This window comes from Notamacropus eugenii, chromosome 3 (genome assembly GCF_028372415.1).
Source record: "Notamacropus eugenii isolate mMacEug1 chromosome 3, mMacEug1.pri_v2, whole genome shotgun sequence".
In the NCBI taxonomy this organism is placed as follows: Eukaryota; Metazoa; Chordata; class Mammalia; order Diprotodontia; family Macropodidae; genus Notamacropus; species Notamacropus eugenii.
This window is the reverse complement of record NC_092874.1, coordinates 176,427,854-176,443,790: the sequence shown is the minus strand read 5'-3', so window position 1 is coordinate 176,443,790 and position 15,937 is coordinate 176,427,854. Positions and strand designations below refer to the sequence as shown.

The following is a 15,937-nucleotide window of genomic DNA, read 5'->3' as shown; positions in this document are numbered from 1 at the left end:
CATTTCAGATGAGGAAACTGAGACCAACAGAGGTGAAGTGACTTGTACAGAATCATACAACTAACTCCTAAGTGTCTGAGGCTGGCTTAGAACTCAGTTTTTTCTGACTCTGGGCCCAGCCCCGTATTCACGGCACAGGAGCAGGAAGGTTAATGGGACAGGAGCTCAAGAAAGGCGTCCTCTAAGTTGTAGTCCTAGAACTAAGGAACTAAGAGATATTAAAAAGCATTCATGAGATATTCGGCCTGATTCCATTGGGCAAGGATTTGTCTCTACTTGGGTTTCCTCACTTCCACAGCTCCACAGCAGGGGTATGCCGGTAAATGTTTAACAATCAGCTCTTCCACAAAAAGAAAAGTGTACCTACGATAAATTTCATCAGCATTGTTAATTAATATTTTATTAATATAAGTAGCTTAAGTAGCTCAACAATCAACAAAACGATAGATCAAGTTCCACCTTATAGCCTTTGCAGATTCCCAAGGCATAATTTAACAAATTATTAGCCTACTTCAGAATGGCCCTACTCCAGAGGGTGTTTCAGGCCTTTATTTTATCCAGCCATGGTCCTTCTGAATTCTGACTTTCTCGTCCAACACATTAGCTACCCTTCTCATCTTCGTGTTTTGTGAAAATTTGATAATCCCATGTCTTTATCTATCACTGACAAATGCATTCAGCAGGATGTCCAAGACAAAGCCCTGACACGTATCATTCAACCTCCCTGCAAGCTGACATTGATCCATTTAATCAAGACTCATTTAGACACCTCATTTCCTGGACTATATACCCTCCACATGTCTCTTCATCTGGTCCATAAGGATTTCATGAAAGAATCTTGTCAAATGTCTTGCTGAAATCCACATACAACTTTCTCAGAGCATTTCCCTAATCCAGCAGCCTAAAGATCTATCAAAAAAGGAAGGAAGTTAGCATGAACTACTTGTTGTTGGTGAACAAACCCTGGCTGGAGTTTAGTGCTCCTTAAGTGTCTACAAGACTTCCATTTTTAATGACCTGCTCCAAAATTTTTCTGGAGATTAATGTTGAGATTGCCATCTATAAGTTTCACAGCAGAACTGGAAATGACTTAGAGGGTCATGTAGTTCAATGAGCAGCAGAGCAATTGCCTCTCTGTACAAAAAAGGAAACTGAGCTCCGGGAAGGTGACAAAGCCAGAATTCAAATCAAGGTCCTATGACTTCAAATCCATTTATCACTCCACCATTTGGAACCCACCTTTTTAAAACTCAGGACAACATATGCCTGTTTCCAGCCTTCTGGACTCTCATTCGTTCTCCACAATTACAAAGACAATGCTGGCACCAATTCAGTGGGCTCCTCTACAAATTCATTCAGCATTCTAAGACATAATCTTCTGAACCAACCAACTTTTACTCACAAATAGCCAGGTGTTCTATTACTCACCTAGGCTGGGCTTAAATTTCCCATCTAAATAATCTTCTCCTAGATTGTGAAGACAGAACCAAAATAGAAATTAGGTAACTGTCTGCCTTTCTCTCTGCTATTTATCATCATACCAATCCACTCTCAGTAGTAGACTCATGTCTCCCAAAATTTTATTTGCTCTGAACATACTCTTTAAAGATAGGTCCTTTTGGTTATCCCTAGCTTTTTCTGGAATCTCCTTCTTGAAACTACTCCCTCAGCTCCACACCATCTATCATTAATATGAAAAATGTTAGGATTTAGTTGAAGACTTTTCCTCTTAGATTGTATGTTAGATTGGGATGGAGAGTGAAGGGGAGGAAAAACAAGAAAAGAAGATTCAGTGCAAATTTTAGAACTCTTAAATTTCTTGTAAATTATTAAACTTTTCATGTCAGATGTTCTCTGATTTGGAAGTGAAGGTAATTTTAAATGTCAGCTTGCAAAACTCTAAAGGCATACTTTTAAAAACATGAAAGCAAACCATCCAAAATGTGCAACATATGGGTTTGAAAACGATTGCTCAATTCAATTATATAAAACTGGAATTACCTTCCTCTCATTCCAGAAAAATAAACCACAACGATTTTGTAACTCACAGTAAAATGAACCCGGATAAATCAACTCACCTGAATCATAGTCATTGTTACCATTGGTTGGACTGTTACATTTCTCCAGTGACAAACGTGAAGTCTCTTGCATGTTGGAAACCAAAGACACACTGCTCTCCATTCGAGGAAAACTACCTTCTGCTCTCTATTTCATCCTGTAGAAAGCGTTTCCTTTAAAAGAAAAAAAAAGAAAAAAACAAGCAACACTCAGGACAAGAGAGTTACATATTAAGACATGTTCATCAAGTCTACATATGTCCTATTTCTCCAGAAGAGGAAATATTGTCCTACTGCATTTTTATGATGACTATTAAAATTTAAAGTACTCTGACTAATGAAGACTCCACAGGCATCAGGAATCCTGGGGTCACTTCATTAAACCAGAAGAGAACGAGGTCAAGCTCAAAACTCCATCCAGCTCTTAGGACAGACTGCCTCCTGCTTACCAATAGGTGATTCACATAATTCACACTATAGTCAGTGAATTGTATAGAGTGCAAGGCTTGGAGTCAGGAAGATTAGAGCCTCAGTCTTGTCTAGGCTACTTATTAGAAGCATGACCCCAGACAAGTCATTCTGTAGAATGTGGATCATCGTATCCTCTACCTTGAGGGCTGATGTGAGGATCAAATGAGAACATATGTTAAAAACTTTGCAAACCTTAAAGCAATACAGAAATGTTAGCTATTATCATCACTATAATGGATGGGTGACCAATGCCCTACCTAGTTGGTATTAAAGTGCATGAGAAATATTTTCTGGCTAGTTTCAGTATAATATATGGCTGCCTACAGCGACTGACACAGGCAGGTGCTTTTGGTGAAGAGACGTTTTCTGGTTGGCTGAAGAGTCAGAAAGAATGGTAACTCAAATGGAACTGAGCCCAGGTACAAAAAGATCCATAAGCTCCTCCCTTGACCCTTTTATAGTTCTCTGCATCGTGTCTCTCTGATTAGATGGTGATCTCCTAGACAGCAGGGACCATCTTTTACCTCTCTCGGTGTCCCCAGCACTTAGCACATTGAGTTTAATAAACGTTTACAATCTGATTGACTATCTCCCTTACTCTCTACCTGATCGATAATGCCTCTGGATTCTTTTGTACTTACTCCTTCCTATGAATAAGCATCCTGAGATGCAAGTACCTAGGTGATCCATGAGCTGGAAAGAACTATCAGAGAGGTACCGTTGATAACTAGAGTTTATAGCAGCAGGAGAAACCTGTTCCATTAAGGGACCCAGCATATCCACTGACCAACTTTGCTTTCTCAGCCCAGCAGCGGCCTGGCCCATCCGTCAAAACACCAGGCCCTGCAAGAAGGCAGCCTGGCTGAGCCAGAAAACAACTAGTTCATCAACCTCAACTAGTGGGAACTTCTCAAAGGGAGAGGAGGCCTCCCAAAGCTAGGAGTTGAGAGGCACTCCTCAGCCCCATGTGTTCTCTACCCAAGTTTGTACTTCAAGTTTGACCAAGGGAGACTCTCAAGGGAGCATGTGCTTCTCATTTTACTGGATTATTTTGTAACTACAATTTTTGCTCTATCATCTCAGTAAATATCACCTTATAAAACTGTCACATGGCTGATCAATACTGGGGGGCATACTTGATGGGGATTCCTGCGTAATATTATTAGAAGTCACTTATCCCTCAGGGTTATCCCTAGAACCTAGAAGAGAACAGTAAGTAATACTCTCCCCTCTGGGAACCTAACCTGCCAGTAAAAGAGGGCAGGGGAACAGAGGAACTGGAAGAGTCAGGGGAGGAGAGAAGATACATTAGGTAATAATAAATATTATCATTTTTATTAACTCGGTCAAAATTTAAAAGAATCATCCTAGTTGATTTCACAGACAGCCAGAGGTTCTACACCAACTCTGAGGCTAAGGCAAGTCACCCAATAACACTGCTTTTTTCCTCCTTTAATAGCTAACAGTTACATAGCATTTTACGGTTTGCAAAAGCCCTATAAATACTTTTCATCATTTGATCTTCTCAATGAGCCTGTGAAGTAGTAAATGCTACAGGCATCATCTCATTTTAAAGATGAGGCAGCTCAGAGAAGGTAGGTGGCTTGCTTCTCTTGATTGAACTGCTGAGAAAGAGTCTGTTTTATTTAAACCCAAGTGTTTATCCACTGAAGGCATTTTCCCCTACATCACAGTGGTTTTTTCTTTAACTGACTACAACAAAGGTTCACCAGTGAATAATTAGGAAGTTCCTGGAGAAGAATTTGAGACATAACGTTTCTTTAAACAGAGAGAAAGAAGACAGAGACAAAATCAGAGACAGAGATCAATTTGGACAGAAGCTGACACTTTCACTGTAATATCAATGTTGCTTCATTATAATACTCCCTGAGCTTCCCACTGCTGCAAAAGATATGAAACTGCAAAAATCAATAAAATAGGAGGCAAATACAAGGAACAGAAGAATGACCGGAAAAATAAAATTTCCTTAGGGCTTATGTAAGCCATCACTACACATTAGCTTATTATGGTAAGAAACTGCACGTACCGTAAGTAGCATTATGCTGTATGCTCTTTGTTCAATCATTTCACTCATCTGATCCCCGTGACCCCATTTTGGGGGGGGAGGATTGTTGGCAAGGATACTGGAGAGCTTTGTCATTTCCTTCCCCAGCTCATTTTACAGATGAGGAAACTGAGGAAAAGAGGGATAAGTGACTTGTCCAGGATCACAGAGCTAGTGTATTTGGCCAGATTTGAACTCATGAAAAGTGAGTCTTCCTGATTCCAAGCCATAGGCTTTATCCACTTTATCCACTAAGCAATTTAATTATTTAACTTTTGTCTCTAACCCTGTCTCTAAACCCTGTTTACCTCAGTTTTCTCATCTGTAAAATGAGCTGGAGAAGGAAATGGCAAACCACTCTTGAATCTCTGTCAAGAAAACCCTAAATGAGGTCATAAAGATTCAGACATGACTAAAAACGACCTCTACAACAACATGCCTGAACAATTAGTTACTAAACATCATCAATTAAAAGCAAACTGCCTAATGGACAGAGGAGTTTAACAGAGGGCTGAGCAGAAAACATTCACATACACAGTACTGGGGACAGAAAATATTTACTCTGGGAACCCTAATTCTCTAAATCACTCAGATGCCGATGGGGCAGAACTGCCTTCTCTCCATTGTACTCTCTTAATATTTATATATGTGGATGTTCTGTTAATCATACCTTTCACAAAAAAAAATCCCTTTAGGGAGCAAGTTCCAAATTAAAACATTAACAAAAGTAAAACATCAGCTGCAGTTTAATATAATATATATACATGTATTTAAAGTTCTAAGATAGCATCCTATTGGGGAAGACCTATTTTAAAAACTGCAGACTGGTCAACATGCTGGCATCTTTCAGCCAGGCAGGAAGGGGTAGACTGGGTCAAGAGCCCTCCTGGAGAATCCCCAGAGTTGGAAGGGGCCTCAATGTCATAGCCTGCACCTTACATCAAATCCTCTCTACAATATGCCCAACAAAAGGTCATTGGGCCTTCATCAACCTCAGGTGAGGATGAATCCACCCTTCCCTAAAGCAGCGCACATTCCACCTTCCTACCATCCTGATTCAATCTGCCTCTCTGCAACTTCCACCCTCTGCTCCAAGGTCTGTCCTCCTAGGCCAAGCGGAGCATGTCAAAAGAAGAGCCTTCACATAACTGAAGACCAAATCTGTCCTTCTGCCAGCTAAAAATCCCGAGTTCCTTCCACTTGCTAGTCTTTCAGTCTATAGGATATATGACTGGATCTCCTTCACTAGCCATGATGTGGGACAGACTGAGGTACGTGAGAGGTCTTGCAGGGACACCCTAGGATCACATGATTGACTGGAATCACCTCTCCCCCTGACAAACTCTACCATCCCAAAGGAGAGCATGGGTTGTCTTCTTGGAATAGCCTTCTCACAGCCAAAATATAGAGTAGGAACAGAGCTGTTATGATTGGACCAATAATGGGCGGGCAGACCAGCACAGAGGCTTGCTTGATCCAAAATGATTCAGAGGTTTCATCAACTCGGCCTTGATGTATCCAAATATTCTAGAACCCTCCTTTAACATCAAGTGCCCAGATACAACATGTCCTGCCACTAACACCAAGACTCTAACTTCCTATATTTTTCTACTATTGCCTATTTTTCTTAAAGTTATTTTCCTTAAATTTTCTTACATTTATTTTCCTTAAATTTAAAAATGCTGCAGTTCGTCATTCATTGCCAAAGAAGACCATGCCATCAGAGAAATAATGACATGACCTGCACTGACTTTGTTTTGAGTGAGGGAGGGCTGTGCAGGTCACGAGCCTCACTTCTCCTCCAGAGTCATCTGAATTCAGTGACCAGATATTCATCAGGATGACTGGAGATGGCCCAGGATGCACTTGGAGACCTTGGCCCCTTTAGGCCAAGGTCTTTGCAGGTACTCATTTAGGGTGAGGCAATGCCCATTGATTGAATAGGACTGCTTAAGAAGTAGCCAGGGCATGGCCCCTTTAATGAGGTCAAGAAAAAGAAAGACATCAGGCTGGGAGAGAAACAGCAACAGTTACTATTGATAATCACTCTAAAGCCAGCAGGGTCCAGAAGAGCCCTTAGGCAGGGGCCCATTGGTTTTACAGTTTCAGAGTGCAACAGGTTTAAGGTTTTGGGAGAAAACAGGACAGGACAGGACAGAACAGGAGGAAAGGAAGAGAAGGAAAGGGGCCAGTAAAACTCAAGTCAACTGGGCATCTTTTAGCCATCCAAATTTACCATCCTTTGGAGAAGAGAAGAAAGGGGAGGTGGAGGCAGACAAGAGAAGAGGAGGAGTTGAGTTACCCAGTTAGTGGGTCCCCATTCAGCCAGCTGCATCTGCTCACATACTATACTCATCTCTAATGTCCTTGGGATAACAGGGTATGTGGAAAAAGCACTAAGGTCACTAGGGTACAAGTCACTCACTGAGACTGACCAATCAAGAGATTGTAATGAGTGTCTACCTCCTGAGGAGCAAGGTATTGTGTGCTAGGCACTGCTGAAGATATGGATCAATATAAAAGGCAGTCCTTAACCTTTATAAGCAACAGAGCCATTAACTAGACCATACTGGTGAACTACACCATGACCTACACTGCACAGAAGGAAAAGGAAAGCTATGTTTAGGGTACGACAAAGGAGACCAGTGACTCACCACCCCCCTAAAAATTCTACTAAGCTGCCAGGCATCATGGGAATTTGCCCAGCTTGCTCTCTGTAAGAGTGGCATGACCCAACTGTCTTCTCCAGGAAAACAACTCTGAGCAATATGGATGTGGGGTAAGGGGGGACAGGGAATACTTGAAGAGATGCTGCTATGAGAATGTGGGAAACAGGAAGACAAAGCTACATAGCAAATCACTAAAAAAAAACGGATATGGTGCCAGAGCTTCCCAAGAACTTTCCTAACAACCACCCTGTGAAGCAGACAGTGCATATAACATTACCTCTATTTCACCTTCCAGGAAACTGAGGCTGAGTCACCCAACAAGTAAGGCTGAGACTTGAGCCCAAGTTAGTCTGATTTCAAATGCAGCACCCTTCAACACTGAACAGCTTTCCTTTACTATTCATTTATATTCAGGAAATATGTATCAAGTCCACCATTGGCTCCAATACAGGAGAACTGGTGACCTAATCTGGCCTTTCCATCCAATTTAATTTATATCTTCCCTTTGTCTTTTTTTCCTTCAAGGGTGTCCTTGGAGTTCATTTTACCTAGCTCTCACCTATATTATTTATTCTATAAATGTTTATTATACTATGCTCATCAAGAGGTAGATAACGATAGGAGACAGAGTTCACACATAGTATAATATGCATTGTCCCATTCCCCCCAAAATAGTCCTGAAACTAATTTTTGGGACATACTACAAAACAGCTTGTGTTAAATTGTGCCAACAGATGAAAACCCTTTTACACCTTCATAAGGGATTTTCTTCATGTTATAGATTTTCTTCATGTTCTCACCTCCTCAAAGGCTAGGTTAGTTTCTCCTTTAAAAAGGTATGCTGTACAGTGCCATCCCTGGAGTCAGAAGGACCCGAGTTCAAATCCAGTCTCAGACACTTACTAGATGTGTGACCCTGGGCAAGTCACTTAACCCCAATTTCCTCACAAAAAAGAAAAATAAGATATTAGAAACTTTCCTCTAAATTTAAATGGGCCAAAGTTCAAATCTCTGACAAAGCTTCCTGGTGACCCAAGTACAAAAAACCAGCCCACAAGGAACTAGGAAGCTCCTTCCTCAGTGTTGACAAACACATCTTGCCTGTGTATTCCCAGAGGCACAGCTGAGTCAATGTAATATTCTATCACAGGATTATCAATCAGAGCTAGAAGAGTCCTTAAAAGTCCACCAAGTCCAAGCCCCTCCCTTACAGATGAGACAACTAAGGAACAGGGAGGTCAAGTGACTTTCCTAGGAACAGCCAGCTAGTGTCTGAAGTAGGACAGAAAATCAGGTTCTCCTTATTCCAAGTCCAACACTATCCACCAGGCCATCTAGCTGCTCTTTGGCGAGCATACTTTCCATTCTATGGCTAAATCAACTTCCTTTTCTTTGTTCATTGTCAGATGAAGCCATTTCAACCTGGCTCCAGTCGCTGTAGATGCTGCATCCTTAACTAATTTTTTCCATCATTATTTCTTGTTTTCTTCCTCCACTTCCCACTCACTTCCCCTCCACAGCTTCCATGAGGTTCTGGGTCAGTCCAGGACCTGGTTACGACCCTTTTTCAGATTCTCTTCTCTGTGCGGCCTCTACTGGTCCAAAGATGTTTTTGCTGGAAGGAGTCCAATTCTTCTCCAAAAGGGTCAAGCAGGTTTAGTTTTTAGGCTTGTCTGTTGGTTTCAGGAGGCCTTCTCCGGCCCAAAGAACCCTATTCCATTATAGCTGGGTCAAGGGAAAAGTCAATGGCACATTTTTTCCTTTCTGATTCCTCTGGCAATTTTGTTTTCCCAGGCCTATAGTTGATAATAAGAACAAGGAAGGTTAAAAAAAAAAAATTCACCCCTGACCACCAGTCCATTTAATTAAATGGCTCTGCTGGTGGACCTTTTAGAGCCTATTAGGAGAATAGGAACCACTTGGAAAGATGCATTTTTTTATTCAAGATCAGGTTGAAAAGATGATCCTGTATCTTAGGGAAAGGGGAAGGCTTTGATTAAAAGTGCCTTTGCTAAGTTTGCATTTTTAAGTGGTTTACTTGTTAATTTTTAAGTTTAGTTTCTTTTGTTAGAGAAATAAAAATAAAATCCCTTATCCCTTATTCAATAAATATTTGTCTTTAAAATTCCCTGGTTGCACATCCTAATGAAAAATGCACTACACACCTCTATCAATATTTGCTCAAAAATTTCATAATTTTCAATGTTTTCCATTGCTAGTAAAAATTTGCCTTCCTGCCATCATCCCTACCCCCTAGGTGATGTGGTACAGTGGAAAGAGTCCAAGGATATGAGTTTACTTCCTCATTCTACCAGTTACTACCTGTGGGATGGTGGTAAAGTCATTTAACATCTCAGAGCGTCAGTTTCTCCATGAGTAAAAAAACATGGGGAAGGTTGAAGATTGCCTCCAAGATCCTTTCTACATTGAAAGTTTTTACCCTCCTGCCATCATTTTCAATATCCTCGGGGAATATAAACCAATTTTAAAATTAATGTAAGCGAAACAAAATTGGTCAAGTAAATCTTCTGAGGAATACAGAGAGGAGGGGGTGGGGTGAGAGACAGGGAGAAATCAAGTAAGTATTAAAAACACCACATTGAGGGATTATCTACCACTTTGCATTATGCATTCTGGTTTTAACATGGATAATCAAGAGTGAATAATTAAGGGTTTGAAACATACTTGTTTATGAGTCATAAATTCTAGGATCTATTATAAGTTATTCATATATCAGTGACAAGAGGAGAAAAACAAGAGGAAAAATACCCTGAACCTGATGGAGACAACAAGGTGATTCCGAATAAATTCTTACTGAATAAATGAATTTTATAGCCATACTTTTTAAAAATTTTCTCAAAAATAATCATCAGTAATGCTTGGAATACTTTTTTCCCAACTCTCCACTGAAAGAAAAATAAAACTATTCACCACCACCAAAAAAAAGAAAAAAAGAAAAAAACTTTAGTAAAAAATTTTTACTAAAAAAATAGTATGCCAAGAACAAGAAAGTTTCCATAAATTTAACTAATAATAAATCAGCTAAATGTAAGTGGCTAACATGACACTTTTTTTTAAAAAAAGGCTGAAGCTTTTATTATTCCTTAATGGTTACAATATTTATACAATTGATTCTAATCAGATAGTGCAGAAAGGTTAATCTGGGATATTTTCTGTTTTGTTTTGTTTGTCTGAGGCATTAATTAAAGTGTAGCAAATCATTAATTTCCAACAGAACTCATTGGTAGTAACACAAATACCACAGATAATTACAACTTACTTAGTGACTTAATTAAACTTATTTTAACAATTATTTTCTGTTGAGTATTTTTCCTATTGGACCTGACTCGTGATTTCACTAGAATGTGGCAACTGCCAATGAAGAGACTCCCTCTACCATAATAGATCCAGTATTCGCTGTGGTAAAAGTGACTTGCCCAAGGTCACACAGGTACCATTTGTCACAACTGGAACTTGAATTCAGGTTTTCCTGACTCCAGGGCAGGCTCTCTAGACACTAAATCACATTGCCTCTTGGAAATTAACTGATAGGAAATAAATGGTAACCAAGCAACCTGGGAATCATTTCAGAATGTCTATGTGCATGTCCATTAGAATGGATCAACTGAATAATAGACCAGATCAATACCGTATTTGAAGAATAAAGACGGAGAAATTCTATAACTGTTTACACAATCTGACCAACAAAAAAGAAAAAGAAAAACAAGAAACAGATACAAGTAAAAACACTGACTCAAACTGCCACCATTTCTTTGGAAAGTTTAACGGATACCAAGAAGTCACCACAAGGAGGAGACCAGAATAAGCCCCAAACCCCCAGAGACAACAATCATCCTACCACAGGTGGAAATCATGAGAATCCCCATTCAGAAGACAAGCACATTTGCGAAGTACTGAAGATAATTTAAGATACAAGTTACATGGTGATGGGAAATAAACCAAGACAAAACATTAGAGAAGATAACCTTGGTGAGAGCCTGGTGCGAAACTCAGCCACAACAGAGCCTCCCAAGAGCTTTGTGGATGCAACTGGACATGTAATCGGAAAAAAGACCATGTGGAACAAATCTTCCGGCACTTCTATGACGAACTAACCTAATCGGCAACAAAATTACAGCTACATTTGGACTGCAGCTCCATGATAATCTCAACATACTGTATGACAGTAGGAGAAAATCGGGAAAACTTCTGGACCCCATGGAAAAAACTTGTGCTAGAAGTGACATAATTTTAAAGGAACTGAAAATAAGTAAACCTGGATTCAAACTCTGGCTGTAGACCATGATAACTATATGACTTTCAGAAAGGCATTTAACCTCTCAAGGTCCGGTTTTTTTGATTATTATTATCTATAAAATGAAAGAACAAGATGGCCTTTAATGTTCCTTCCATCCCTAAATCTATGAGCCATCTACCTATCTCTGTAACTTCTCATCTCTATAAAATCTTTAGGGGAATAATAATTCTTGATGAATATACATGAAGGAACAAGGCAGAATGTCACTGACTTGTTTCTGTAATAAACTACATCTTTATCGGTTGGCACAGTTGAAAGGCAGGCATGATATAAAGTCCCAGTTTGTCAATTTCTAATTTTGAAAAAGCATTTCACTCAGTCAAGCCTAAGACAAGCATAAAGTCTCTCTTAAGAAATGGTATCTTCAAAGCCAATGGAAAAAAAATACACAATCAGTCACAAGACAGATAAAACCAGAGAACTGTGTGTCAGTAACAAGGCATAAGATGTTGGGTCATATGCTCCTCAAAGTTGTTCAGAGTCACAGAACATTCCCTGAACAAGATGCAAACAGAAGGGTAAGGTTCTCTAGCGACTTCTGGTGTCAAATACCATATACTGATTGCACTGAGCCTCAGAATGTTGTCATGATTTGACCCTGGAGAAGAGCTGGGAAAATGTATGTTCTTCTCACCTTTACAGAGGTGAGGAATGCTCACACAGTTGGATACAACTGGTGTGTTAATTTTGCTAAGCTGCCTTTTTCCTTTTTTTAAATCTCTGATGCAAGGGATGGCTTCCCTGAGAAGGGGTGAGGGAAGAAAATATTCAAAAGTATAGGCGATGTATAAATAATTAAAAATAAGATTTAAAGAACAACAGAGGTATTATTGCAATTGTCACAATGTCATCTACAAACAGATTTATCTGGGCAAACATTAACATCTATAGGAAGTCCCTCTACCATTGTACTCTGTTTTTTCTATGATAATGGGAAACACCTTTTATTAAGCGTGCATCTACTAGGCTTAAATTAAGCCTTATTCCACGACCATTTCTAAAACATCCCCAGTTACATCTTTAAAGGAATCTTGTAAGATTTTGACGTATGAAGAACAGGGAAATATATCTCATGTAAAAAGGCATGCAAAGAAGAGCTTTTACAGTGGAGGGGAAACAGGCAAGGTAGAAGGCAGCATCTGAACTCTGCTCTCATGAGAACTCGAGGCGAAGGAGGGAATGACACATACAGAGTTGAGTAGAGGATTCTATCTTTCCCAATAGCGAAGTAAAAGGAGAAAGAGGTAAAAAAAGAGGGTGGGGATGGGGCAAGGGGAGGTAGTGGACAGAAACAAAACAGACTTGAGAAAAGACAGGGCAAAAAAAGAGAGAGGGAAAGAGAGGAATGGGAAAAAGAGGATGGAGTCATAACTTGAACATAAATGAGATGAACTCACCCGTAAAACAGAAGCAGGTAGTAGAGTGGATTAGAAACTAGAATTCTACAATATTGAAAAAAAAAGTTTGAAACAGAGAGGCACAGTGAAAATAAGGGGCTGGAGCAGAATGTATTATGCTTCACTGAGGGGACAGGAAGAGAAGGGATAGCAAACATGATCTCAGACAAAACAGATGCAAAAATAGACCTAATTAAAAGAGAGAAGCAGGGAAACTACATTTTGTTAAAAAAGTACCACAGGCATTGAACTAATATAAATACCAAATATATATGAACCAAAAGGCATGGCATCCAAAGTCTTAAAGGAAAAGTTAAATTAGTTAACAGAAGGAAATAGACAACAAAACTCTACTAGTGGAAGACTTCAAATGTCCCTTCTCAGAACTAGATAAATCTAACCATAAAGTACCTAAGAAAGAAGCTAAAGACAGGAATAGAATTTTAGAAAAGTTAGATATGACAGACCTCTGGAGAAAACTGAACAGAAACAGACAGGAATATACTTTTTCTTTTCTCAGCTGTACATGGCACCTTCATAAAAACTGACCAGGAACTGGGGCATAAAAATCTCACAAACAAATGCAGAAAAGTAGAATGTTAAAAGCATCCTTTTCAGAACACATGCAATAAATATTACATTGAATAAATGACTGGAAACAGATTAAAAATTAATTGAAAATTAAATAGTCCTAGATTATTTTATTACAAGAGTCAAAGAACAAATCATAGAAATAATAATTTCATTAAAGAGAACAATGGCACAAAATACTACAATTTACAGGATGCAGCCAAAGCAGGACTTAGGAGAAAAATCGTATTTCTAAATGTGCAACATCAATAAAAGAAAAAGCAGATCGATGAACTGATGTGAAATTTTTAAAAAGTAAAGAAAAACAGAAAAAGAAATTTAAAAGCCCCAGTTAAACAACAAATTAGGAATCCTGAAAAATCAAAGGAGAGCTTAATATAAGTGAAGTTAAGAAAAAACATTAAACAAATAAATGAAACCAGAAGCTGGTTTTGTAGGGGGAAAGTAACAAAATAGGCAAACCATGAGTTAATTTGAAGTTTAAAAAAGAAAAAAAATCAAACTATCATTATCAAAAATAAAAAGAGTGAATGCACCACTAATGAAAACGAAATTTAAAATTAGGAACTATTTTGTCCAAATATATGCCAATAAATCTGACAGTCTAAGTGAAATGGATGAGTGTATATATATATATATATATATATATATATATATATATATAAATTTCCAGATTAAGAGGAAACTGAATTCTTAAATAACCCTATCTTAGAAAAAAAATTGAACAAGCTATCAATGAGCTCCCTAAGGAAAAATCCCCAGGACCAGATGAGAATCACAAGTGAATGCTACCAAACATTTAAAGAACAATCAATTCCAATACTATATAAAGTATTTGGGGAAATATGCAAAAAAGGGGCATTTCCAAATTCTTTTCACAACACAAATTGGCACTGATACCTAACCCAAAAAAATACAAAAACAGAGAAAGAAAACTACAGACCAAGTCCCTAATGAATATTCATGAAAAAATTTTGAATAAAATACTAGCAAGGAGATTATAGCAATATATCACAAAGACGATACATACATTAGAATAGGGCGAGATTTAGACCAGGAATGAATGTTGGTTCAACATTCAAAAAATTATCAGCATAACTGGCCATATCAATAACAAAACTAACAATAAATCTTATGATTATCTCACGAAATGGAGAAAAAACTTTTGACAAAATACAACACTCAATTCTTACTTAAATACTAGAAAACCATAGAGAATCAACTAAAAACTAGTTGAAACAATTAACAACTTTAGCAAAGTTGCAGGATGTAAAATAAATCCATGTAAATCATCAGCATTTCTATATATTACTAACAAAGTCCAGCAGTAAGAGATAGAAAGAGAAATTCCTTTTAAAATCACTGCTGGCAAAATAAAATACTTTGAAGTCTACTTGCCAGATAAATGCAGGAACTGTATGAACACAATTACAAAAAACTTTTCACACAAATAAAGACAGATCTAAACAACTGCAGAAATATTAATTGCTCGTGGGTAGGTTGAACCAATGTAATAAAAACGGCAATTCTACCTAAATTTATTTACTTATTCAGTAAATTTATTTATTCAACCACACCCATAAAACTACCAAAAAATTATGTCATAGAGCTAGAAAAAAATAACAAAATTCATCTGAAAAACAAAAAGCCAAAAATATCCAGGGAATCAATGAAAAAAAATGTGAAGGAAGGTGACGGAGCAGTAGCAGACCTCAAACTCTATTACAAAGCAGAAATGATCAGAACAATCTGGTGCTGGATAAGAAATAGAGTGGTGGATGAGTGGAACAGATTAGGAACACACTGTACAGAAATCAATAACCATAGTAAGCTAGTGTTTGATAAACCCAAAGATCCAAGTTCTTTGGACAGAAACTCACCATTTGACAAAGAAATGCTGGGAAACCTGTTAAGTGATTTGGCAGAAACTAGGCATAGACCAACAACGTACACCACATACCAAGATAAGGTCAGAATGCACATGTGATTTAGACATAAAGGGTTATGTCATAAGCACAGTAGGAAAGCATGGAAAATTTTACCTGTCAGATCTCTGGATAAAAAAAGAATTTATGACCCAAAAAGGAGAGAAAGAGCATCACAGGACAGAAAGTGGATAATTTTAATAACATTAAATTTTAAATCTTTTCAATAAACAAAACTGATGCAAGTCAAGACTACAAAGCAGGAAATGCAGGGGATGCACAAGGGAGAATTACAGAAAGTTTCTCTGATAAAGAACTCATTTCTCATGTATATAAAGAACTAAGTCAAATTTATAAAATATTTATAAGTCATTCCCCAATTGATAAATGGTCAAAAGATATGAATAAGCAGTTTTCAGAAGAAGAAATCAAAGGTATCTATAG

At 38.2% G+C, this 15,937-nt stretch overlaps 1 protein-coding gene across 3 annotated transcripts in view; it reads right to left on the bottom strand.

The window, feature by feature from the left end:
• SFMBT2 (Scm like with four mbt domains 2) overlaps window positions 1-15,937 on the bottom strand; it is a 295,043-nt gene that overhangs the window by 241,068 nt on the left and 38,038 nt on the right. For all 3 annotated transcript variants that reach the window (XM_072653415.1, XM_072653416.1, XM_072653418.1), the window contains exon 2: window positions 2,079-2,231. In XM_072653415.1, the coding sequence (XP_072509516.1) occupies window positions 2,079-2,181 (103 nt within the window). In that variant the 5' untranslated portion in view covers window positions 2,182-2,231. The remainder of the gene's footprint in view (window positions 1-2,078; window positions 2,232-15,937) is intronic.